Source organism: Thunnus thynnus, chromosome 3, assembly GCF_963924715.1.
Source record: "Thunnus thynnus chromosome 3, fThuThy2.1, whole genome shotgun sequence".
Classification (NCBI taxonomy): Eukaryota; Metazoa; Chordata; class Actinopteri; order Scombriformes; family Scombridae; genus Thunnus; species Thunnus thynnus.
In genome coordinates, this window is record NC_089519.1 from 25,320,216 (window position 1) to 25,347,848 (window position 27,633).

The following is a 27,633-nucleotide window of genomic DNA, read 5'->3' on the forward strand; positions in this document are numbered from 1 at the left end:
AACACTAATAGAAATGATAACAGTATTTTAATTAGTGTAAAGCAATTATAAGGGTTTTACGTAATTAACTGTAAATGTGTCGCTTGAAACGCGCCCATCACAACGGTAAACATACTGTACTTCCCATCTGGAATAAGGCTCAACAGCCATATTTCGAAAAAAGAGGTGAAGACACTTTGGTAAGAGAACAAATGAGCGAGTTAATCTTGCAATACTATCTAGGTCTGTGTAGTGGTGAGGAGTGTAACTGGTTTGAGCAGGCCACTGCTCCTGTACCAAATCCAAACAGGGTCACGAGACACCGCAGGCTGAGTGAAACCTTAGCCAAGGTCAGAGAGGAATAACAGCCCTTCTCTCTTTTCTCTTTATCCCTCCTTCCCTCTCTCTCTTTCACTCATTCCTCCTCTCTCTATGTAACACACACAATCTTTCAAACCAGCCCAAAGGCACACACACACTCAGTGACTCCACAGTACTTGCTCAGCTGACAAGTTCTGACAACTCCTCTGTAAACATTTCTGCCGCTACTCCTTCCACGAGGCACTAGCATTATCTCTGAATGACTGTAACTAAGAGAGCTTCCTACAGTGCCTCAGAAAATCCAGAGATGGTCTGCTTGTTTTTGAAATTATTCACAAGTGCTGCTGCTGATATGTTTGCAGCACTTCCATACAGTGCAGCTGCTCCATCGTGTGTACTTTGGAACGGGCAGATACAGGAATTTCTCTGTCGCACATTTGAAAAGGAGCATCAGATGATTATTTTCTTCTCTCTCCTGCTATATTTTGAGTAAACCCAATAACCAGAGCAGATTGAAGTAACTGTGAAGTACCTTAAATTCCCTCCTTCAATTCTGCATCCCTGCTTCTTTTATCTGTACCCTATCCTTCAAAATTCCAGCCCAGGTTTGAAGGAAGTGGAGAAAAATAGCACGTCTTGGAGCATTGCCTGGTGCTTGACTGGCCTTTATTAACTACAGCAGGGATCTCTGGAAAACCTCCAGAGGACCAGCGAGGAGAGGAGAGGGAGGGCACAGCAACAGAAGGACCAGCTCTGCCCCCCCCCCCCACCCCCACCCCCCACCCCCCCGCGCTGTGTCTTGTCTTTCTGTCTCCCTATAGCTATGCACCTGTCTCTTTCTCGCCAACACTAACTCTCAATGTCAACATTTGTCTGAGTTCATTCTTTATATCTCCCTTTTCCCTCTTGGTTTCCTATCCTCTCTTCTTTCTCACTCTTCCTCATCTCACCCAACATCCAATAGCAAAAAGTCCAGCCGCAGCTCCCCTGCTTCCATATGACTCAACCACACTGAGTTTATATCAGGGAAATGCTTTCACGCCGCCTCTTCCATATGTCACTGCACTATGAAGCCAAGCCAGCAATATACCATCGGCCCGGGATACACTGTATGTTTAAGAAATGTGCCTGTAACAAAATGCAGTTTCTTTCTTATATACATTATGTACTGCACAAGAAGCAACATTTTGTAAAGAATTTATGGGGTTTTGTTTTTACTTTATCACAGTCAACAATAAAGAAATGACAGAAGATGAAGGGAGAGAGAAGGACAAGGACATGCAACAAAGGTTTGGTGGGATTCATGGTGGTGACTGACACACCTAGGCCACCAGAATGCCATATTTTCAGTTTTTAATAATCATACCTCATCTAATAAGCCAAAAAGTCCCTCATATTAGTTCCAAAATATGATAAGGTTTAGAAACTTGCAAAACTGCTTTCCAGCACAGTTACAGTTTTAAAACTTTATCATTTAGGAACTGTATTGCAAAAATGGATCAGAGTAAAGGGCCAAGACATTTAACAAAAACTTTTCGGGCTTAAAACTTGATAGCAAAGGTCCTTTTATAACCTTCCATAAGGACTCTAGAGGCAAGTTGGGTATCAAAATCACAGTTTTTCATTTCTTTTAGAAATGAAATATTTAAATAGTTCAAAGAAACATCTGAAATATCTGACATAATATATATTGTCAAGTTTTGGCCTTTCAATTGCTTTTAATGTTTGTAATATGATACATAACTGTATGTGTTATAACTCATTATAATTCATTTTGGAAAATGGTCTCAGTTAATTGGCCAAAATGTACATATAAAATGGTAGAACTTATAATACTAGGATGAAGTAAAGTTTACCATGGTTGTTCTTTTTTCCAGCATTAACGCACCACTTTGAGAGGCCTCAGTAACTGAAAAATAAATACGCTGCCAATGAATATTTCCACTGATTGGCACTGGTGCTGAAGTTCAAAGAGTTTGAAGTCTGGCCAGCAAGCAGACTCTTCAAATAGCTCCTCACAACTCTCCCTCACCCCCTTATCCTCACCCCTCTCTCACTCTCTCACACTCTCTCTCACATAGACATAATATGCATGAATGCAGGGCAGCAGCAGGTCTTTTGTGTCCCAAACGTCGTTGTGAGACTTGCGGTTATCTTTTTAATAGCTACGAGTGGGTGTGGATGGTGAAGTTATGACACAGCTGCCATCACGGAATCTTTAACTGTTACTATTGAACTGACAGCAGCAGTGCACAGTGTGTTGAGGTGGTGGAAAAAACACTGCTTTCAGTTTCCAATTCAGCAACTTCGTCCAACACATCCTTTCTATGAGGCTGCAGTGCCTGTGGGCAGTTTGGCGGTGAGTGGAAACACAGTGAGATCCCCTTTAGCGAGTGATAGACGTACAGTATTCTGTTAATGTATGAACAATTAAAAACTAAAATATTGTAAAACAGTAAATCCTTCACTAAATGATAAGAAAAGTGAAAACACTTTCCCCCCTTTTCATTTACATATTCTGTATGTTGCTACCCTAACAGGTGCATATAACAGCAAGTCTATTTCCACACTTGTTTTGCATGTCAACGGATTACTAAGAATGAGCTTACAGCATGATCCAACAGACTTTAAAAAGGCATGATCGTGGCTGCCAGGAAGGCAGGTATGAGCGTTGCCAACACCATATAGTAGCTGTTCTTTTCAAAGGCTGCAATCTCAAGGTATGTAATGAAAGGAACAGAACAACATATCAAAATGTTTCCCATGGTAATGTTGGGCGAATCAGGTCATAACAGCCCATAGAACAACAGTTGAAAACCCATAATACAAATATGGGGAACTAATTTAGCTAGAGGACACAACGCATCACACCTTTGCCTGTACAGGGTTATAAGAGCAGACAAACAGACAAGTACCTCTCCCGTTCACAGTAAACCACAGATTATCACTGTGGGCTAAAAACACCAGTACTGTTTATTCTGATGAGTCCTGATTCTAACTGTACCATTATTACACCACACTGGTTTAAGGACCACTCAACTGGTAGAAACTGGGTCCATTAACATTGATGGATGCCTTCATGTTAGAGCAACACAGCATGTTCATCCTTTAATGGGCAACATGTATAAAAGGGGGTTGGTACTTTCAACTAGAAAACGTTTCCTGTCATTGTGCAAAAATAATTTACACAGAAAGAATTTACAGAACATTCTGGTGGATTGACGTGAAATACTATCATGATCCCCTGATAAAAAAACAAATCTGATCAATCCAACCTGATGAAATTAAATGCAGAATTCATAGAAAGAAGAATCCGACCATCAACCTTAAGCAGTGATGTCTGGGTGGTCTGCTTGAATTGGGACATGTTCCTGGTAGAGTCAATGACATTTGTAGGCACAAAGGTGGACTAAAGTGGTGCTGAACAGTCTCTAGTAGTAGCGTCTAGTGTGTAGGCCTTACTGTCCTCTGAGAGGACAGGAACAAGATCAATAAACTGATCAGTAAGGCAGGATCCATTGTTGGCTTGACTCCTGACTCACTAAAAATGACCGTGGAGCAAAGAATGGGTAGGAAGCTCAAGAGTGTTATGCAAAAATGAGGATCATCTGATGTGCTATGTTTTTAGCGAGCTGAAGAGCTCTTTTAGCGACAGGCTTGTTATGCCCAGGTGCTCTTCAGAGAGATTCAGGAAGTCGTTTGTACCTGCTGCAGTGAAGTTTTTTTAATAAATGTTGTTGTTGACTGTCACTGTTGTTGATGATGATGATGATGACCTGATGTTGATGACTAGGATGGTGGTTTTACTGAGGACTGTGATGATGTTGGTATCCATGGATATGTTGCTGTTGATGTCATATATAACCACTAACATATACTATTATAGTCACATTGATGTTTACACTATTTATTATGGTGCTGTGCTTTCCCCTTATTTTGTGCTGCCTTGAGATGTGTATGCCTTCCACCTTTTGTCTGTTTTTGTCTTTTTTTGTTGTCTGTCCTATATGTATGGTGGCACTCAGTTTCCCCCCTGGCGGATTAATAAAGTATTTTATTTCGTTTCCTTGTATCGTATCGTATCGTATCGTATCGTATCGTATCGTATCGTATCGTATCGTATCGTATCGTATCGTAACGTATCATATCATACAGACAGAAAGTTAAAGAATGTTACCGAATGCACACATAAATGTTCAAGTTTGGGATTTCTCAGTTTAAGCCATGGACAGCCTGAAATTTCAATCAATTCTTGCTTGGAAGCGATGTTGACTACATCATGTTTTTGAAATAATGATTTCCAAATGACATTTCATTATACAGTTTGCTTGCAGGCACACACAAAAACAGTGTGAGCAGGTGTGTATAGGATGAATAAATAAGTGCATGCTCAGGCCTGTAGCTCACTGCCTACCTGTGCTGAGAAGCAGCAGGACCTTCATGGAGAGGAACTCATCGTAGGTTAGCTGCAGTCGAACAAACTCCTGGCTCACCTGCCTCATGCCCAGACACAGGTCGTACATGGCTGACTGCTGCATGCGGTCCCTGAGGAAAAGCACATAGAGAGGGAGAAAGGTTATATGATGAAACAGAGGCAGAAGAACATGGCAACAACATTATGAACTTGAAAAAATGTAGTTGTTTCAGGGCCTAATCATTACAATCCATCCTAAGTACTCGCTCAATCATAGTCATTTATTCATTTGTTCTCTTTGTTTTGTTCACAGCTGACTCAGTCATTCACTTGCTCACAATTCCTACCACAGGAGTTCAGCCCAGTGAAACAATATTTCCACACAGTGCAGAGGAGGATCCTGCTAGTCTGGGCTAAGAGCAGAATACCAAATCCCCCCAAGATTGCAGAGCGCTGCGTACAGTATCACAGCACATATGCACCACTTTTCTAAGGCTGTGGCAGACTAGGAAAGACCCTATATCTAACCTTTGTCACGACAGAAACACTCTTAAGAGGGAGGTAAGTATTCCAACATATATGTTGACAGAAATGATACACAGATGAACATAGAGTTGTACATGTTTATACCCAAATGCACACACAAGTGGTCCATGCTTATAATGCATAACACTTTCTCACTCCCTTTTCTTTTTCACACACGTTTTATCAGCAAAATAATCTCAGTTAAGTCACAAACTTCACAAAAACAGGAAAGAAACATTAGAAGGGATAAAGCACGAGCCAATCAGAAATGTGCTCTGCAGATGCCACAGATTCAGGGGAATCTCTGGCTTTTTAGATGCCAGTTCTCTCTGCTATAAATCACCATAACATCTAGAATACGGTAATTAAATGCAAGCACTGTGGCTTGACTTGAACAGACTTTTATCCACGATATGGTGACATAGGCATCCTTACATAGGCAGTGAGGGTGGAGACTTCACTCTGATAACAACTAGACTAAACATTTTGTAGAGAGGACCAGGAGCAGCCGATAGGAAATGAGTGCATAATGTTCCCATTAAGCCATAAGATAGCATAACGCTTTACAGTTATTTACTCTACAGCTGTGTCTGTCAGCCAGACTGAATGGCTGATAAAGTGTGACAACGTCTGCGTGAGGAGCAGACCTGTTTTTCTGCCGAGCAGCTCTGTCTATGTGAGCAGTTTTGCAAAGTGCAGCATAACACCATTTGATACAACTTTGGGGCTGGAGTTTCTAAAGTCTCCACACGTTTTCTCTCTCTCTCCGTCTCTTTCGCACTCTCTGCCTGAAATCAATTTTGCTGAATCACTGCCCAAAATGAGCTGCTGGTTTTGGGGAGGAAAGAAAAACTGGCAGCAATCTCTCTCCTTCCCCTTCTCTCCTTCTCATCTCTCTAAATCTCTTTCTCTGTCTCGCTCTCACTCTGTTTCTCTTTCTATCTCTCTCTCCCAGTCTTGAACTCTCTCTATTTCTCTGTTTCTATGGTAAAAGATTCAGGAAGCAGGACAGAATTAAGGAGAAAGGAAAGTTCAGATTCACCCTTAGATGGAGGTAGCCAATAACATTTATTTTGTTCAGAAAAGTACATCAAAACAACTCACTAAAAGTCCAACTGAAATCACAATTAAGCATTAATTTTTGCAGTCAAATATAATGTCAAAAAGTTTTTTTTAATGTGTTGTTTATATTCTTTTTTTTAATCAGTGATGGTAAGAAAAAAACGTCTTACAGATACATCTGAAATGTTCCCTTATCCTCAAAGCATCTGAGTGGGTGGGCTGGCATACCTGACTGATTGACAGCTGAGCTGGCACAGTGACAAAATGTAAATAAACTTGCACTACAGCTTACAATCCAAGGATAGACTGTGTTTTGTTAGCATCAAAACTGACAGATCTTGACATTTGCAGTTAAGTTTTCAAGCTGTTCAACATGCTACAGATGACTGGCTAATTAATTATCTAGCATGCAAACTGATGTTAGAAATGTACTTTTCCCCGGTGGTTGCTATCTGTGTCACTGCTTTGTATAGTTATATTGGCTATATAAAAAAAACAGAGCAGCAAACATGTGACCAACACACAGGCCACCAGTACTGTAACTCCAGCCGGTCTACATCTTATCCGCTCTGTCAAACTGAATACCAGGCACATCCATCAGTGAGGCAGGCCTACTGTAACTGCATCACATACAGAAATAGCAGCATACTGTACAGTAAAAAGAGATCTTAATTTCTCTGCAAGTGATACATATTCATTTAAAATATAAATGCAAATGTAATTACAGTATTTTCCTGTGTTAGAACTTTGTCTTTTTCCAAATTGAACTTGCCAAATCACATAAACTGTTAAAGGACCAGTGTGTAAGATTTAGATCTATTGGCAGAAATGGAATATAATATTCATGCTTTCATTAGTGTAAAATCACCTGAAACTAGGAATCATTGTGTTTTCGTTAGCTTAGAATGAGCCCTTTATATCTACATACGGAGCGGGTCCTCTTCCACAGAGCCCGCCATGTTGCACCACCATGTTTCTAAAGTAGCCCAGAATGGACAAGGCATACACCAACTCTAGAGAGGGCCTTTCGCATTTTTTGCGAGTTTCCCGGCCACCATAGGTTCTCCTACACACTTGAAAGGGAGGGGTATTCAGTTGGTTGCAATCTCTGTCACAAAATTTGATTTTCTCCAAAAACTGTTGTCATTCCACAGAAGTAAACACATAATTCTTAATTAACTGTCATCCACTTGGCACTAAATTGATGAGGATCAGAGGATCTCTGGAGTGGCAAACTAGTGCTTTACCAACTGTGCTAAGTTCTAAGTGATACCACACAGGCTCACAGACGCTGTCGCTGTGTTGCACAATGGCATTTGTGCTGTTGTTTATTTATTTGGGACAAACTGACCCACTGACATTGACTTACACAAGCTATTAGTTGCAGCTTTAAACCTGCCCCAGAACCTTGACCAGGTCCTCTACAGCAGGCTGCCTACAGAGGTTGCTATTCTCCTTTTCAATGAATTCTATAACATTCTATTCATCACCAAGCAGCTCCAACGAGAAAAGGCCCACATACTGTACACTTCCTCTCCACTTGCTCCACTGTTCAAACATATTAACACAGATCAAGTGGGCCATTGACTGCCCTTGCTAGGCTTGATCATCTGTGTCGGGTGCAATTAAAGAACCATCAAAAAGTACAGAAGCATTTCCTCGTGAAGTACCAGAAATCAGATGCAAGATTCTGACCTTGTTTTAAGTACGTCATGATTTCCTGAAAGCAGCGCCACTATCACAAAAACAAATTTTGACTCTTTGAATAGTTTTCAGGTACGTCAATGGCATGCTCAGAATAGTACAGCAGGAAAATACCCTCCTTACTCTCCAAAGTCCCCTAGCAAAAGTGATGTTTATGCATGAATTTGCATCTGATTGACTTGCCGAAAATAGCAGAAGCTAATCGTCAAAGCCTGGCTGTTCAACCAATTACTGTATCCACTAATTATCTACTGTGAAAAACAAATTATTCTGTAATAGACATGTTCGTGTGACGGGGATTTCACAGGCAAACACCAAATGTATTTTATATGCATGTCCACTGACTCCACTGCTTCATGCTCAGACATACTATAAACAGATAAAAAGGTGGTGGGGTGAACGCGTGTCTTTGTTACATTTTTAAAATAATATAACATTTAATGATGTATAACAAATTATTTAACATCTAGGCCACAGCTAAATGTCAAGACCAGTAAACTTTAATAACATTTGAGCAATTTGTGCAATATACTGCAGATACTGGAGTGTAGACCTACTCATTAAAGATGAGGTCAGGGGCGAAGTAGAGCATCTGGCCATTGGTGTGTTTGTAGGAGCGCCAGCTGAGGCAAAAGGAGGACAGACACATCCATGAGTACTGGATCAGGGTGATTTGGTCCTCAATGGGCAGGCCCCGGAAACCTAACACACACAAACACAAACAAATCAGACAGAGATGAAGCTGATACACAGAAAGCATCATGTTTAAAAGTAGCTGACAATACTCAGAAATTGATAAGAGCATTTGGACTTAATCCCCAAATCGAAAGGCGTTTATTTAGCTGGGCACGTCCATGTGTTTACCTGTATCTGCACATATGCAATACGTACCACATATCTTCGCTAAAGTGTACTTTTTTTGTGCCAATATTTGTTTAGACATGATAACCACCGAATAGTATTCACCCATTCTTGTTTTATGCAAATCCCACAAGGCCTCCAGTTATTGGCGTGTTGTCTATGGAGCTCCAAAAATAGAGTCAAATAGGAAACTTGCCAAACTCTCAATCAAACTCTGGCAAGAAACTCCTCCCCATGCAAAACATAGGCCAAATGAGGACACACAAGTGACTTATCAAGGCTTAGGAACTATTTCAGTCTATATGTATGTCAATCTGCCAAAAACAGTTTTCTAAAAAGACTAAAAAGGTTTGTCAAATGCCCGGCTTAATACTGTATTCAGTTAATAAAATAAAGAGTGCAGGGCTGGCTGATGATTAAAACTTAGTAATGTTCTATGAAAATTATGTGACTTTTCATTTTTCATGTAACTATAAAGGTAATCTGATATCAGTATCATATGTGCTAATAATTTAGCTCCCAAATACTGAAAAACTGACACTATGGTTCCATGTTGTGCCGTGTTTTAGCTCTGCCACATCCAAATGTGAGCTGAACACAGGCAGTGGCATATCTGAAAGTCGAAGGTACTCATTTTGACCCTTCTGTCTGGCTCCCCTTCTATTTATACGTCCGGATATGGCAAGCAGACACCGTGGAGGTATCAAATATTTGCAATACAGCAAATTAAACAGCCTCAAAGAGCTACCTGTGAGGCATCTTTCAATATGTCTCCCACTGACTGGCATTTTAGTGGAACTTGCTTATCCCTTTTTAAACATTTTTTTCTCTCTCTCTCTGTGCAGTGTCTTGGGTAAAAATTAATGAGATAGACATTAGATCTTCTTTTCAATATAACATCTGACAACAGTGATGTAAATGAGTTCTGTTTGGCAAATCTTAATCTTGATTCTATTTAATGGTAAAATAGGATTTATTGCTAATCTTGTTGAAGATTTGCAGAATAATTTCCTGACCTAATATTTAAAATTAAAATGTGTGCTCTGACAAAACTAGCAGAGATGGATTTTTTAAAATTTAGAGATCAAAGGTGAAGATATTATCTTCATTAAAATCCCAGTCCAGGCTTACAGTACAGAAGACTGACTTTAATATTTAGATTTATTGGACTGATATTTTAGCTTGCCATTTTATTAGATGTATCCAAAAATAAAACCAACTATATTTAAACTTTGTTAGAAGTGGATTATAATTGTAAAAATGAACAGGCTCAAACTGACTGAAGTTTAGACATTCTGGATTTCACTTAAAATATCCAATTTATTAGACTTATAAACTGCTTTAATCCAACTGCAGCCTTCTTTATTGACCTTTATTCAATTTGTAATTCAATTTGTAGTACAACCTAAATACTGCAACCATCTGTTTCCATATAACCTTAAAAAAACTTGTCTTTACACACAATATTTATCCACGATGGCACAATACATCAACTTATGCACACCCTTAAACAGCATTTTACGCCTCAGCCCACCACGCTAGTGATCACTAACCTGGAAGTACTTTGGCCCACTTCACCAAGCGAACCATCTGCTTTCCGGCCAGGCGGTTGAGACTGGACAGCAGGTGGTCAGTGCTGTCAGGCAGTGTGTTATCAAAGCCAGAGTACACCTCTTCAGGCTCAATCAGCTCCAACACACTGCAGATGGAGGGCGGCAGAAAAGGTGTGACTACCCCAGGCCCGTGGGGCACGAGGGCATTGGCAGCACTGGCATTCAGCTCCTTTTCTGAGGACAGGTAACTGCCTCCAACACCACCTGTAGCGGTTTGGCCATCCTTAGAGCCCTGCAGGTCCTCGCTGACTCCCTTCAGCTTCCCTAACTTCTTGGACTTTCGTGCTGTGGGGAACACAACAGCCCTTATTAACACATTGTTAATGGAGGCATTTCTTACATTGCTAATCTGACTGAGATAATTGCAATGTGTTAAATAAAAATGAAAATATGGATCTATGTATGTAGTATCTGGGTGTAAACATTTATGTCTACTGTATGTGTTAACAATGTCTTTATTAAATATGTCATTTTCATCCATGGATGACAATGCAATTTTTTTAATTTCACAATTAAATTTCAACGGTACAATATTCAAGGAATTCTGTTATTTCTGAATCTGAAGGAAGTTATATCTTCTGAGAAGTTGTAATTGTGAATGATGTTAGAAAGAGACCATCTCGAATTAAGTCCAGTAAAACCAAGAGCACATAATAGTGCAATAATCATGGTATTGTTTAAATATTCCCATACATGGCTGGGGATCTTTAAGTGATGATGAACCAAATAACAAATAAATACATACATGCTAATAAACATTCATACAATTCTCAGTTTGTTCAGATAGTCTCCAGTCTCAATGCTACACTCACACATGACATATTTTACTCACTGCAATATACACTCATGGAGCACATGTGCAATTTAATGCAATCCAGTACAACAACTCTGCCATAAGTTCTACTTTTACAAAGCGTATGAATTTTCAGTTTTTGTTGATATTGTCAGAAAGGTGATAACTCTCAATAAATTTATGTTTAATATTGAGGTTGAAGTGGGTGGTGGTGGTGGAGTGCATTTTTAGGAACACTTTTCAATACTATGCACTCCAGAACACCACCACCACTCACTAATAATAAACATGAAGTACAATAATAATAATAATAATAATAATAATAATAATAATAATAAAAGCACATAAAAATTAATACTGTTGATGTGAGGTGTAAATCAGTACCATGAAAGAAGTTAACATTCTATTATACACAGATGTTAAGTAATGTAATAGTGAATCTTTTCTCATTTCAAGTATAATGAGGGTTGCATTTAGAAATAAAATACATAACAGAGAGCTTGCATCCTTTATTAAAGTGTATCAATGATATTGGGCTCTTAGATCATTTATTTTCTGTGGCTTCAGTTTGGATCATTTGAATGGGTATATTTACTCAAAAGATTTCAGCTTATGTGAGACATACTGGTTTTGAACTGCCTGTGGGAGGTAACTTAAGAGTCTGTCCATTCTTGATTAAAAGCTCTGTTTCCGCTGTCTACTTTTTGTTTTTTAGACCACACCGTGCGAAAAAACTTTTCTCAAGCTGAGCTGATACTAAAAGGTGATGTAAAAACACTGCAGACCACTGATTGGTCAGTCATTTATCTCATTCACGGGCTTCCAGAGAAAGCTTTCCACGGCTCCCTCTCTCTTTTCAATTCAATAGGCTTTATTGGTATGAAAGTTTCAAGAACAATGTTAATATTTATATTAATTATATATATATATATATATATATATATATATATATATATATATATATATATATATATATATATATATATATATATATATATATATATATATATATATATATATATATATATATATATATATATACATATATATGCATGTATTTGTGTGTGTGTGAGAAAGAGAGAGAATGCATGCGTGTACTGTGTGTGTCTAGGTCATTCACTGTCCCTCAGGTTGTGGCATGTTGATACATATTGGGCAGCAAGATATGCCCTGTCTCCCTCTCCTAGGAGTAGGCCTATTTTTAATTTTGAGAGGTCATTGAGCTCTTTGAAATCTGAAATTACAGAGTTGAACTTGTTAAAGTAAATGTCCCTTATTTCATTGTATGTTTTACATTGTAGGAGGAAGTAGTAGTCTCTCTCTCTCTCTCCCTCTTCAGCTGCATTCACATGAAGTAAAAATAACGCAAATTTGTCCTGTTGTTTTTTGTAATTACGGCTGCATTAGTTGGATATAATGAATGGATGAAAAGGAGAGAAATGCAGAGGTGGAAAATGAAACAGAAACTAAGAGCATCTGTCTCCACAATAAATCATCTGTTGAGTGTTTGATGGTTGTTTATTTGTGCTTTCAAACGTAACCACTGTGAAACAATCAGAAAATATTTCTGTCATTCACTGGCTTTCTCTCTCTCAGAGAAAGCTTTCCACCACTGTCTCTCCTCACCAGTGCTGTCTCTCTGTCACTTGCTTGTGCTCTCCGCTTGCTCGCCCTCTCTCTCTCTCTCTCTTATTCTCTTGTCTATTTTAAAATGAGTCGGGAAGCCAACAAAAAAGCCTAACTTTTAATGTTACCAAATAAAGAGAGATGTCGTCCCCTCATCTCTCTCATGGCAGGGTTGTACAGCTCTGATCTCCGTCTGGGCTCATGATCATGACATGTGGTTGCAGAGCCCAGAAGCCCCGCCCCACTGCTGCAGAGTGGAGTGGCTCGATGATCACTTGTATTTTCAAAGTTTATCAATATTGATTATGTCGTGTGTCCAAATTGCACCAAATTTGACACTGCGCTTCCTTGGGTCCCCAGCAATGCACCCACCAAGTGTGAGAGTAGATCGGATTAATGGTTTTCGAGTTATGTAAAGGACATTCATACATACATACATACACACACACACACACACACACACACACAGATTCCTTCCTTTAGTAGAGAGATAATGCAGGGAGGAATAGTACGAGCAGAGACAGCCACAGTGAGATGTTTGATGGTGAGCTGCAAATGACCAGCACACCTCTAACAGGTAAACAATTTAATTTACTTGGCTGTGCTGTGTAATGGAAAAATACCCACAGCATGCCAGCTTGACTCGAGTCATAGCTTGGTTAGACAACCCCCAAAACAATGGAAAAACACCATAATGTTAGCAGAGCGGAGCAGTGAACTTGCGTGCTGTGTGTGGAGCAGATGACCATATAAAATCAGCTTGGGCTGAAAATAAAAAAAAATGTTGGAAACTGACATTGCTCACATTACTTTTATATACATTTACCTCATTATTTGACATTTTGGCATTTGAAAATGTTAAATATGAACATCTGACATTATAACATTATATATATGACTGAAAATAAGGAAAAGCAATAGGTCCCCTTAAAGTTGACCTTGCTGTGCACTCTCTTTCACAGCTCCTTTAAATCTTCTGCTATAGTGCTCCAAACACTGCTTCAATAGTGATGCTGCTCATCCCGCATTTCATAAGACCTGCCTTCACCCCAGCATGTACATACCTGTAGGCTTTTATTCCCTGTGAGGGATTTCACTCCCTAATCATCTCTGTACTGAACTTGATATATGCTTTCTGATTAGGTCAAAGCTAAATATCAGTTCTAAGAAAACTCTGTATTTATTCAATAATACATCCATTCTTCATTGTGTTGAGTGACTGAAAATATGTAAAAGCAAGTCAAATTGGTCAAAAAGAAAGCATGCACACATTCACATGCAGAAAATGTATCTTAAAGAGCTTGTCAAAAATTGATTTTCCCAGTCAGCAACCACATATTTATTTTTCTTACAACACATAACCAATCAGTGGTTAGGATTGGTTCCAGGATAGACATTTTGTCACGTGTTAGCTTTAATGTTTAAAGGCCCAGTCCTTCAACCAAATACAAACAAAAAATAAGATAAGATAAGATAATCCTTTATTAGTCCCACTGCAGGGAAATTTGCTGTGTTACAGCAGCAAAGGAGGCAGTGTACTAACAAGAAGCTTCAGTAAAAAAAAGCAAGATATACTAAAATAAACACAACAGTATCCTCACCACTGAAATGTTCATGATTAGTCATTTTTACCTTCATTATGACCCCTTGATTTCAAGTGGCCATCCTCTGTAATTTATCTGATTGGTCACACATACCCATACATAACCCATAACAATTTGAGAGCATTTCTTTTTTTACAATGTATCATTAATTGAAAGTGCTCATTTTCATGTCATGACATCAAATTTTTAGCCTTGCTAGCGGCACGGCTGTTAGTCTGGTGGTCCACCACTTCGGTTCAGACCGAAATACAAAAAACTATTACAACTATTGGTCAATTGGCATGGAATTTGGTACAGATATCCATAGTACCCAGGGGATGAATCCTGATGATTTTGGTGATCCCCTGACTTTTCATCTAGCGTCACCAGCACGTCATAATTTCGATTTGTTCGCTACTGTGATGACCAAATACCTGTAAAATTAATGGGAATCCCATCAGCCTCAGCTGTACTTTCTGTTTTGTGCTATTTAGCAAGTGTTAGCATGCTGTTAATGTTAAATGATGTTAAATGAAGATGGTTAAAATGGTAAACACTGAACCCGCCTAACATCAGCATGTTAGTATTGTCGTTGTGAGCATGTTAGCAGGCTGATGATAGCATTTAGCTCAAAGCACCACTGTGCCTAAGTGAAGCCTGATAGAGCTGCTGGCATGGCTGTTGACTCTTAGTCTGGGTAAATTATTCTCCCGCTCAATAAACTTCATCAATATAATCTCTTCATCAGAAAATAAGAAATTAGAACCTCATTCTTGCAGCCATTTAGTCACGAAGTAAGCAATAGAGAGAGAGAGAGAGCTCGGCCTTGGTTGGGAGGTGTTGTTGTTGAGGGCCTGTAAAGCCCATTTAGATCTTTTATGTGATATTGGGCTAAACAAATAAACTTGACCTGACAGCAGACAGTTCCAGTACATTTTTAAATGACAGAGTTTTCATAAACCAACAGCTTGTATGCTGTAATTTGGATCAGGCCACATAATCTGTCCAAAGTGCTGAAATATCCCCCAGGCTTATAGAATATTCAATGTTTTTACACAATTGTTTCATTGCATATTTGAATAGATTTATTCACTGAAGTGTTTCATGACAAAAAAGTGCAGCTCTGCAATAGTATCAATATGCCACAGGGTAACATTAAAATAACAGGTATGAATATTAGGTGATGGTAATTATGAAAAATAACTTCAGTCATTTTGTAAATGTTTCATTTTGAAACCAAGTCAAGGAAATTGCTTTGAAATTACAGTGCACAGCAGTTACAGCTGGTCTAAAATATCAGTGGTGCTATTTATTGACAGCATAACTATATGTCCGCAATCCCACAAGTACCATTTTTCTCTGTGTTTACACTAATGTTTAAATCTAACTTCCTTTGAGAGTATGACATTGAAATTGTAATTCCAGTCACTCTAATGGACTGAAAACCTATCAAGAGTGTGTTTAGGCTTGTATATGCCATTGCAGCCCTCAATAATGGAATAAATAAGAACAATGAATTAATACATTTCAACTTAAAAAAAATCATATTTCCACTCTGAATAAACCACATCCCTCTGACTAACACAATACTGTAACTAGTCTGCAGGCTTTGTCAGCTGGCACTGCATAGAGTACTGTAGATCTACACCTAGTATAGATACATAATGCACATTGTGCTCAGATATACTATATGCACATACAAACATCCTATGACTCAGCATCCCTGGGCCTCCTGTGACTACGACCAGACCTAGTTTTCCATATCTATCATTTCTTAAAAGCAGAGGGAGGCTGGCTCAAATGTCACATCTGAGACAGGGCAAATCTGTAATGAGAGTGTGACTCCTCACCTCCTAGGTTCATCCCAGCCTGGAGACACTTCCGTACGCGACATGCCGGACAGTTTTTCCTTCGGATCTTGTCAATGATGCAGTCATTTCTCCCGGCGCACAGGTAGTTGTGCTGACCTACAAAAAAAGACAAGACATGGCGTCAGTTCAATGGTGAACCTTATATGCAGCTTGACATAGAACAGCGGTGATATTTTCTAAGTGAAGCAAAGAGCTGAAAAAAAGCAATGAAGGGGAAGATAAAGGGGACAAACTTATGAAATACCAAATTATATTTGCTTACATGACTATCTCTGTCTGTGACTGTTTGTTATGTAGGTCAAGGAAACCCGTGAAATGTCTGGCAATATCAGAGATCTACATTTCATGATTATCACCATGAAAATGATTGAAATCGTGATTATTCCGCTCTCACATTCTACAATGCATGACTAATGGTGTATTATACAGTATATGGCATGAGGGCATTAGAATTTGCTGGAACCAGGACACTGGCTGCAGCTAGACTATTCCTGACAGTGATGCTAACATGGCGAGAATCCCTCCTGCCTCCTGCCTAGCCCTTAGCTAAACCCAATGATCTCCCATTTCAGAGCGCTTCCTTCCGCTCCACTAGTTCTTCACTGTACAGCTCCTCTCCTCCTCCACTCTTCTCCTTCTCTGCGCCTGCGTCTCCATCCCTCCCTTTTCCCTTTTTCCACACATCCGCCAGCCTCAGAGCGCCATACGCCCACACACAGGCAGGCAGGCTCGCGCTCATGCACACATGCAGTCATTCACTCTCTCACTATCGTATACACACACATGCACACGCGCACACACACACACACACACACACAAACACACAAACACACACACATAGAGCCAAAGCCGCTCCACTTGGCAATTTCAAAAACACTGCAAATCTTGTATCTACTTCCACAAACCAATAGACACACATGGAAATCAACCCAGATGGAGAGGTGTAGTGTGGTATAGTAACCCCAATGACCCCGGTGCATGGTTTAGCTCTGTCAGGGTTGATATTCAAATTGTGTGTACATCTCAGACTCTGTATTTGGATGTATGCAGGCACATGTATGGATGAGTATCAATCTGTATTTTCCTGCTTGTTTGTCCTGTATCATTTATGCAATTAAAAGTACCCAAGATTCCTGGCATAGACTATAGCATGACAGCTTGTGTGTTGTGTTTACATGCAGTTGCTCAAACATGTATATTTTGTGCATTGCCTTATTTCGCATCTACAGTACAGTATTTGTATTTGTGTGTAGGACTGAGCAGAAGTTGTTTTCTGAGCTAGCAGGAGTAGTGCGCAGTGTGTCTGTCTGGCTGCTGCCAAAAGCCAAGGAACCGAGCTGCAGGAGGAGAGGCAGCAGCTGTAGCCCCACCACTATTTCTGGCTAAATCACATGACCGTTACATAAGCCCATTTTTCTTGCTCTAAAAAACAGTAAACTGCGACACAGGAAACACAACGCAGCCATCCCCTTCCCCATCCCCCTCGTGCACGCACACACACACACATGCATATACACACACAACACACACACACTCTCGCTTGGATAGGTCGGACCAAATGGCAATTCTGAAAACTCTGGAGCCCTCCTGTCAACTGTTTTGCTCATTCCCGTGAATCTTGTTAATAATTGTTAGAGTGAAATACACTTTATGAGACAGCCGAAGTTGTAGTCCGATGGTGTGTATGCGCACGAGTGTTAGTCTGTCTCTAAAAGGGAAAAAGGTTGTTTATTTATGCACTGTGTGCATGTACTCACATGCACTCACACAGCATGTTTACTTCTGAATATGTGCTTTTGCTTATCATCCTGGCACATGGCGGGCTTACTGATGAACGTTACTTTTTCAGTCCTACCTTGGAAAATATCTCCAAAAAGTGAAAAAAAAACCTCCTTTCATCTGATAAGAAAGTTCTTCATTTATGAACTCATCTTGACTCATATTTCCATATGCACATCCAAAAATCTATCACTTCTTTTTTCCTGTTTATACTGTAAAAACATTCAATAATGTCAATTTCTATTAAGATATTCTTTATACAGTATGGAGTCTGACATCAATTTAAAAACTCCTGTCTGCTGGTATAATACACTCTTTCAGCATTCACCATTACATATGACAGCCCTCAGAGTTCTTTAATGGAGTCTGCTCACGTCTACTTTTAGCTAATGATCTCAGAATCTGGCAACATCCCGCTGAGTAGTCTCTGTTGTCTGTCAGCTCCCGCGCACATCAGTTATGGAGACATTATTCTGAAAGGGAAACACTCTCTCCTATGGGGACCCCGCTTTAACAAGAGTGATCTGCCCTGCAGTCCTCCTGCACAGATACAGTACATTTACTTTCCAAAAAAAAAAAAACAGACAGACTGAAATACAGCCCTTAACCTGACATTTTTAAAAAGCCACTACACACAGCCAGTCAGACCTCTAATTGTGAAAACAGCCTCTCAGATACAGTGGCTGACCCTCATCAATGCTACTACAGTGACTCCTGAATGGCATTTGGCATTGGCTACAAATTTCTTAGTTGGTACTGCAGACACAGGAGGGCACATAATTAAAGTATGCGCTGCTGAAATTCATGTCAGTCTGATGGATTAATGCCATTTAATTATCCACTCACAATTCATTCAGTCATTCATAGGTATTTATGCAACCTAAATTACATAGCCAAAAAATACCAAACAACCAAAAAAACAGGTCTCTCAGGGATATAATTGTTGTTACCACTGGGCCAGCAGTATGCAAATCACTGCCTTGCAATAGCGCTGCTACTCCAGTTCTTTGGATAACACACAAACAGCTGTGTTGGATGGGGCTCTACACAATTAGGTTTCCCTGTCTGGATCATTATAAAAAGAGGCTACAGAAGTTTAAAAAAAGGATGTAAATAGAAGCTGTTATTTTGTTTACTAATGTCTCCACTTCTATAATAATGCACTATATCTCAAACTGTTGTCTTGTGCATTTTCTTTTTACCGAGATTTTTCTCATCTGCTGCATTTGTACATAATGCATTCAGTCATTGTTTAGGCCCCAATATGGTGTTGAGAGGCGTCTAGTGTACAAAAGCAACCATTTACTGTATGGTAGAGTTTATGATAAACGCACCCTAAATCTATTTGACAGTACTTTCACCTACAATGCATCATCATAACACTATTACCAGCACTAGCACTACACTTGTTTCTTAACACTCTGATATTTGATTATAACTGTAGGAACAATGGCCCAATATTTAATTTAGAATGGCCTTAAAACTAGCAGTCAAAAAACTAGAGGTTGAAAACACATTTGACTCTTTTTTACAAATCGAAGAGGCCTGGGTGCAGTTACCTGTTGTCAGACTACAGATGGAAACAGAAATATGCCCACACATTTCTCATGAAAGCTGTTTTGAAAAAATTAGTTGCCGGGCTGAATAATAGTTTAAAATCCCACGCATTTTAGTTCTTCCATTTACAATATGCTGATACAGTATGGGCTATATAACTTTAGTATTTTGTCTGCTATTACTTGTATGGTGTCTGATATGCACATGAGGCACACTTGAGCAACTACTGGCATCAAAAAATGATGCCACAGATTTTTTTTTTAACAGTAATTTAGCCCTGTCAGCAGATGCATTCACAACACTCTCCCTCTACTATGTCTTTAACAAATGAATAACCAGTGGAGACACTGATAAAGCCCATCAGATTGGCACTGCTTATTTGGTTGAACACAAAAGGTGTAACCCACTGACTGCAGCTGATCCTTTTTGCATTGATGTCAAAGAACAAAGGTATCACCAGGGAACAGGAAGAGATGGAGGTCAGATTATGTCCGCTGGAGAGCCATCGGGCCTGCAGGTCGGCCCAGGCCAGGGGAACTGAGGGCATGGAGGAAGTAGTGTGTGCACAGATGAGTGAGTTACATCATCATACATGTGCCAAACATACAGCCTACCTGTTACTGTTATTAGAGGCTTCACAGGTAGACAAGGTGCTGTGTATTTATTGTAGTGCTGAGATTTAAATTCAATTCATCAATTAGTCGTTTGACAAAGAAAATAATTGACTTAGATAATCAAGCAAAAAACACCAAACACTTGCTTGTTCCAGCTTCTTACATGTGAGGATTTGCTGCTTTTCTGTGTTTTATGTACTTGTTAATGGAATACATTTTCATTTTAGACAGTTGGTCAGACCAAAAAAAGCGATTTGGCGATGTCACCTTAGTTTCTGGAACAGTATTACAGCCATTTCTCTATTTTCAAACATTTTGTGGACTAAACAGTTGATCAACTGATTGAAAAAACTGTGCTGATATTAAAAATAATCATTAGTCGTAGCCCTAACATGTTATATGCCCTTGTGTCTATTTTTAAAGTCAGAAGGATATAAAATGCACACACCTACTGCGATGGTAAATGTATCTAGGTTGCATTAGAGACCCTTCCTCAGGCTGCATTCTCTAACCTAAATGCCTATTAGCAATGTGGGTCACACACATGCTTACAGTAAGCTTTGCAGATTTAATTTCTACGTAATGCTGCACACCTGAATTCCTCTAACACTTATGAAGATGCATGTGCCCATGCATGTGTGCATGACATATGCCCTTGATTGTGTTTGTATGATGTGTGCGGTTTCCGATCAAAGAGCCTCTGATGTGAGACATGTGCTGGAGAGCAAGGATCCAACACTGGTAAATGGCTTCACTCCAGCTGTTGTTACATGAGCCTCTCACACACAACCTGAAGCATTCACTCCGGCACTGGGGGGAGGAATTTATTCCCCCTGCCTGAGCTGGAAAAGACGGGATTGGATGCCCTAGCTGCCAGTCAAAGCAGAAACAGTGTAAGACTTGTCCTCAGATGACCTCTCCCACAGGGGCGGATACTAAAGAAAAGGTTTTTAGATTGACACAAGCGCCATGGAAACCATGACCCAGTCACATTGCAGAACAAAGTGAGGCCATAACAAGGTTGACTAATGTCTCTGTAAACCTCTCAGTTCAATAAGAGACCGGCAGAAACAGCAAGTGAGCTGAAAGCTGCGCCTAGTATTATTATGAAGAGCAGACATGCCAAGCCACTGATGACATGTGAATAATAAGCTGGCGTTGAACTCTTCAAATGTGCTCCACATGGAGTCATTTATTGAGTGCAGCTGTCTTGTATCAACAAACTAGTCTTTAGCGGAGTGGCTGCAGGAGAGGAGCACATATGAATGCATTCAGCTATTTCCACATTTCATTAGCGATGATAACTGTTGTTTTGTGTCAGGAGGCATTTTTCCACAGCACAGGAAAATGTTTATACTGAAAAAATTCTTTCACTTTCTTTAATAGAGCCTACAGTATAAATTGGCTGCATGTTCGCATGTGAAAGTCGAGACAACAGAAGCGATACCGCTGCAAAACTTGTAGGATTCATAAAAATGATTACTCCTCCTCTAAGTCTGTTTACCATACAACAACATCTAGAATGTGACAGTCAATAAAATGTGCGAGTGTAATAAGGGCTGCCTTACTGTAAGATAAACTGGATGACTTGTGGTGAATGGGAGAGCAGGTGGATGAATGTTTCTTTTGTGAAATACGTGTGTGAGTGTGTACTGTGTTTTGTGAGCGTTTAAAGAATGAATTGAGAGCATTTCGAAAAGCTCGCAGCCAAATAGACAGCTCTTTCCACTATTAAATATTTCTATACCTTTCCTGGGACCATGCTTGTAAACTTTAAAGTGTGCAGTTGGCTGTGCCTTCTGGTAGATATGACAAAAATTAAGTGGAATGAATATTGAGGACGACTGTAAGCGCACAGAGTTGGAGGGTAAAAGGCCCACGTGGCCAATAGATATTCCAAACAGACGTTTTAACTGTAACATAAAAAACGTAGACTTCAAAGAATAACTGTGCCAAGTTCCGGTGATGTCAAATACAGCTACCTAACAATGACTTGTCTGACTTGAATAAAGGGAAACCAGACCCTCCATAGTCGAAGGATTTCATCTGATTTGTTGATGAATCCAGAATGTTAACTATCTCTGTAGTAAAAGGCTGTGAGCCAGTTAGTCGTCTAATGAGCTACAGCCGAACGAAAAGTTGTGTCCCCTGAGGCAGGCGGTGCCAAAAGAAATTAAGCATGGGCTGGATTATTCCCCTTGTACAGATGCCCACTCTCTGCAGTCTTCTTTTATATCTCACATGCCGAGTCTAAGTTTTTAACTTTGAGAGAAAAAAGGAGTAGAAGGCGGAGGAAATACTAGGAGAGGGGAGGAGTGAAACGTCTCCTCACGTCCTAACTTACACCTCTCTGGAGCTCACTGCTGACACATCGTTTTCCATCCCTCTCCCTGTTTCTTACTGCCGCTCTCGGCTCCTCCTCTCTTTATCTCTCTGTCTGCGTCTGACTTTTTCTTTGTCCTTCCTCCGCCCCCTCCCTCTCTGTATCTGTTTCACCGTCCTCTATCTCTCTTCACTTTGCAAAATCCTTCTCTCACTATTTACATCCTTTGCCTCCCTCCACCTCACCTCTCTCTTTCCACCTAAGCAGCAGCTGTGGAGGGGTCAAGTGATGTAACGGCTAGCTTTGCACATCAGAAGGGCACACACGTGGCACGCAACCTTGATGACATCACACCGCTGTATGGGTTGCCCTTATTATGTTCATAGTTTGCACAGTGGCAGTTTGGCAGTGCAGAGGTAAGAGGAAACTCCAATCAAAAACAGAGATTCAAAAAGATATGAAAATAAGGGGCACCGCTTTAGATTACAAAGGGCATTAGACATGAATACATAATCAATGAGTCAATTTTATTATAATTATATATCAGATGAGAAACAAATGAGGTCTTAGTAGTATAATCACATAGCCTATAGAGCGTTCTTCACTTAACTATCGCTCTCACATAAAGTCAGATCTTCAGCATCTGCCACCAGCTCTCTGCCGGCCACGCTTAAAGCGAGAACAATGGCATCTGATTCGATAACCCCAGACACATAATCTGGTTTCAGGTCTCCATAATGACGAGTGTGTAAATATCATCAAATTAAGGCATGATTTGATTGGGAATGAGTGCAATTCCTCCAATGGTCAGGAAAACACCTAGAGGGCTTGACGGCTGGCTGGCAGGCGGGCTTGTTTGCTTTTTTTTTTTTTTTTTTTTTTTTTTTTCTCGCCTGCACTGGGTCTGTAAGAGTGTGTTTTGCATTCACACACTCATCTAAATGAGTTAGGCCAACGCCTCTGGCAACAAAATGAAAAGCACATTATGGCTGCTGCTGATTTTCCCCAAGCTAAATATAACATAAAGAGCTGCTGCAGGAGAATTACCTACTGAATGTTTTTTTTTTTTTTTTTGTTTTTTTTTTTACTGATGTGCCACTCAACTTGGTCACAGTCTATAAATGTTATGCCTGTTTTTTTTTGGAAATAATAAATATGTCGAAGGTCTACTGAGATTAAATTCACAAACCATAATTTACAACATTAAAGAGTGTGTGCAAATAAAACTAGCATCAATTAGTGGATGATAAATCTTGCAAATGTTATCAGAAAAATATGCTGCCTAAATGAAAGAACAAGCTGCTTTGCTCTTTTCTGACTGAGCTCTGAACTCTGTTCTGTCGGAAGATTTGGAAAAAAAGGTGAAAAAGGGAAATACACCAAAAGCAGAGTCATTGTATTTGCATGCATTTTCTCATTAACATTTCCCAGTTGCAACTGTTTGTACCACAAATTTCAATTTACTTTGCATATGGTACTCCCTACAAACTTTTAATAAAATGGAGCAGAATATCTGCCAATAACATTCTGAAGGCTGCAGTTGTCTATTAAGGTAATGTAGACTGAATTCATTTGATAACACTTTTGTGCGCCAATTTTTGTGTAATGCAAGATGAATGAAACATCCTGAAAAGAATAACATCTTCTGCACAGCAGCATTCTTCCACCATAGCTATACAAATATTTCTTTTAGGATTAAAGTTGAAATAATTACAGTATGTCAGTTCTCTCTGAACAACAAAATAATACACAAATTTCCTTTTTTAACATGCTCAGTGGAAGAAAATTACAGTGGCTCAACACACTGCAACAAAAGATACAACTACATCACTTTGACAACACATAGGTAGCATTTAGAAGTTTAAAAAAAATTCAGGTTAAGAAACGTTCAGTAATTTGACAACATATATGCTGCAAAAGTGCATGTTGTAAATACAAAAAAACATAAGCAAGTACAGAAGTGTCTGGATGACAAATGAGTTGATTATGCAATGCAATTATTTTAATTTTAAGAATCTGATTGCATGATTCTGACATTACAGGAGTAATTGGCCTTGCTTGTTGCTAATTACTAATACACATCTGGTTTTAGCTTACGACTTGCACCATTTCTCCGCGTGTATTTGCAGTGAAAATACTGCATAGGTGTTGCCGAACGGATGGTAAAGGTGTTTCCTAATTTGCTTGTGTTTCCCTTTTTTTTTTTCTAAATATGACATCCAATATGTGCTGTCAAAGTGGTAAAGGTGTTTTCTTAATTTGCTTGTCTTCAGTCTATTTACTTGTGTTCTCAAAGCCACCATAGCAAAGCTTGAATGTGAGTTTAAGCCATACTGTACCTTCCACAGCTCTTTTGAAGAAGACTTTGCAGCTCCCACATGTCACGACACCGTAGTGACATCCTGATGCCTCGTCTCCACAGACCAGGCACACTTTGGCCGTTGAGGACGGCTGTCTCAGGGGCGAGCTGGAAAGACAACACACACACACACACACACACACAACATTTTTCAGACCAGACATAAATCAACAAAGAATTTTAAAAAGTCAACAACAAAGCCAGGGCAGACTGTCCCCTTCTTAACTGTGTTACAGTCTGATACACATTGTGAAACATTTTTGGTTTTACGACCCACAGAACAGTAGCTGCACAATGTGGCTAGCCATAAAGATGTCTGCCAACCAAGAGAGGAGAGCTCTGCACTCGTCTGATTTATAGCTTCACCAGGCTTATAGAGATGACAATGACAGAATTATAGAGGAGATTATTTAAATTCAATAAGCAGAGAGACACAGAGCAGGATGTCATATTTAAGTGGGATCCAAAACACTTGTACCCTTCCCTGCCGTGAAGAGTGTGAAGCACTTGAAAAAGTGTTGAGTGCTGGACAAAAATAATACAAACCATGATGAAGCAAAAAATCTTCCTGTGTGATAGTGTAAGTTATGTAACCAGTTTAGAGTCAAAGATCAAAGGGGAAAATCAGTACTGACGTGTTCTGTACAGTAAGAAGCATGACATGTTGCTGTTATTTACTTTGAGCCGTAACCAGCAGGCAACACATCTGATGACAGTCTGCTGCAGTTTTCATGATCCGAAGCATTATATACTTTGGCATCATTTACCGCTTTCACTGCTGACTGTTTTCTACAATTACATGATATTACAGCTCAGTATGTACATTATGTTCTTACTAATAAAGCGTTAAATGGGAGAATTAGTTAAGGGTTATTGTTTACATATTCCTGCAAATGATCTCATCCAGATCCTGGTAATGAGTGTCAAAGGTCATCTGTAATGGATGATGTGTGTCTGCAGTTCATCTATTGTAAATTCAGGTACTACAGAGGCACGCCAAGGCATTTTTACTGCCATGTTTGAACAAACATGTGGACTCATTCAGTGCATACAAAGCAATGTTGAGCAATATGTAAAATCCACACAAGGTAAATTATCTGATTCATTTTGATGACCGTAAATGTAATAATAACACACTTTTTACACATCAATGCATGTATTTCTAGTCTCATGCTTGCTCACTTCTAATATATTATTCCTGTTTAAATGCAGTATAGCCAAAGATACTGTTGGTTGGTTGAACTTTTGGTTAAATACCTTTGGTTGTTGTAGCTTTATTAGTTCATAGGCATTTATTCAAAATTGCAATACAAGCAAGTCTGTAAGAGATTCATAATGCTGGTTATTTATTAATAAATGATTTGGTTTACTGTCAATACAAAGCAACTGTACATCAACGGTTAGTGTTAGGGCCCAAATTTAAAGACACAATGAAATAAGAAAAAATTCCAACATTTTCCCAGTTTTATTCCTGTGTCCATGGGTTAATTGTTCAGTTATATCTTAGTTCATAAGATACCCATCAATTATATGTCAATTATGCCAAATTCTGAATATTTTTACATCAAAATCCCTCCTTTCTCTCCCTGTTAAATGTTTTCAAATGTTTGATAACTCATCTTGAACTCAGGAGTGTATACAAAAATGTATCCAATAAAATGTGAATTTGGGTAACTGGCTAACCACACCTATCATATTAAATCTGCACTTGACCGCTTGTGGGTTGTAGTAACAAGCAGGGCAACATCATAGATGGAAGTGTGTGTTATATCAGGGAGCAAAAACTGCCTCGTCCTCCTCCTGATCCAACAATGTGGGTGAGGGAAGTGTGTGTGAGAGCCAACAGTCTTTTACAGCTCTATTTCTCTCCACAGCTCCGTATTGTGCTGTATTCACTATGCCACGCCCACTTTGTAGCAGGCCAATCAAATGTGAAGGATTTGATTTAAATTCTTCTTGTAACCGTACACCACTCACGTATTCTGTTTCACTGGGAAATATGTCACCATACAGAAGCTAAAGACGCTTTAACTTCTGTTTCACTGTGACTTCAAATGAAAGTTTTATACTTTGATTTTTTTTTTGATCAAATGTCAATATACTATACTACAAATTACTATATGCGGCTTCAATAATAAGCTATATATAAAGCTTTTCAGAAGTTAAATCAAATGCACACCCAAGGACATTAAGACGAAATCAATTTCTCAAACCAGTGTCTGCTGAATGGAGATGTAAGGCAAAAGACAAATAGAAGGTGATTTTTATAAAAGAATATGCTACCTGAATACAATTTAGTATGGAACCTGACATGATTTCATCATTGTTTCAATGGATGGGGCTCCATGCATGCACATGGCATGGAGCTAAACAGTGTGAGTAAAATTGGAACAGGCTATATTAGCGTACGCTGCTTATTTATGCCCTTTGTTAGAGGAGCGACACTGAATCAGTTGGGTCTCATATCTAATAAAAATGTAACATATATTCACATTCTTTGCGGATTAAAAGCTTAAGGCATTTAATATTAAGTCTACACACATGAAAAAATGAAGATATACAGTATAATCTCTGATAGAACATTAACCTGCATGCGCGTACACAAACAACACACACAAAGAACACAACATGTAGATGGGTACAAAGAGA

At 39.3% G+C, this 27,633-nt stretch overlaps 1 protein-coding gene across 2 annotated transcripts in view; it reads right to left on the reverse strand.

Moving 5' to 3' along the window:
* Nucleotides 1-27,633, reverse strand: part of nr3c2 (nuclear receptor subfamily 3, group C, member 2) — an 86,198-nt gene that overhangs the window by 9,365 nt on the left and 49,200 nt on the right. For both annotated transcript variants that reach the window (XM_067584970.1, XM_067584969.1), the window contains exons 3-7: nt 24,965-25,092; nt 16,332-16,448; nt 10,420-10,764; nt 8,563-8,707; nt 4,715-4,845 (exon numbers count right to left, since the gene is read on the reverse strand). In XM_067584970.1, coding sequence (XP_067441071.1) covers nt 4,715-4,845; nt 8,563-8,707; nt 10,420-10,764; nt 16,332-16,448; nt 24,965-25,092 — 866 coding nt within the window. The remainder of the gene's footprint in view (nt 1-4,714; nt 4,846-8,562; nt 8,708-10,419; nt 10,765-16,331; nt 16,449-24,964; nt 25,093-27,633) is intronic.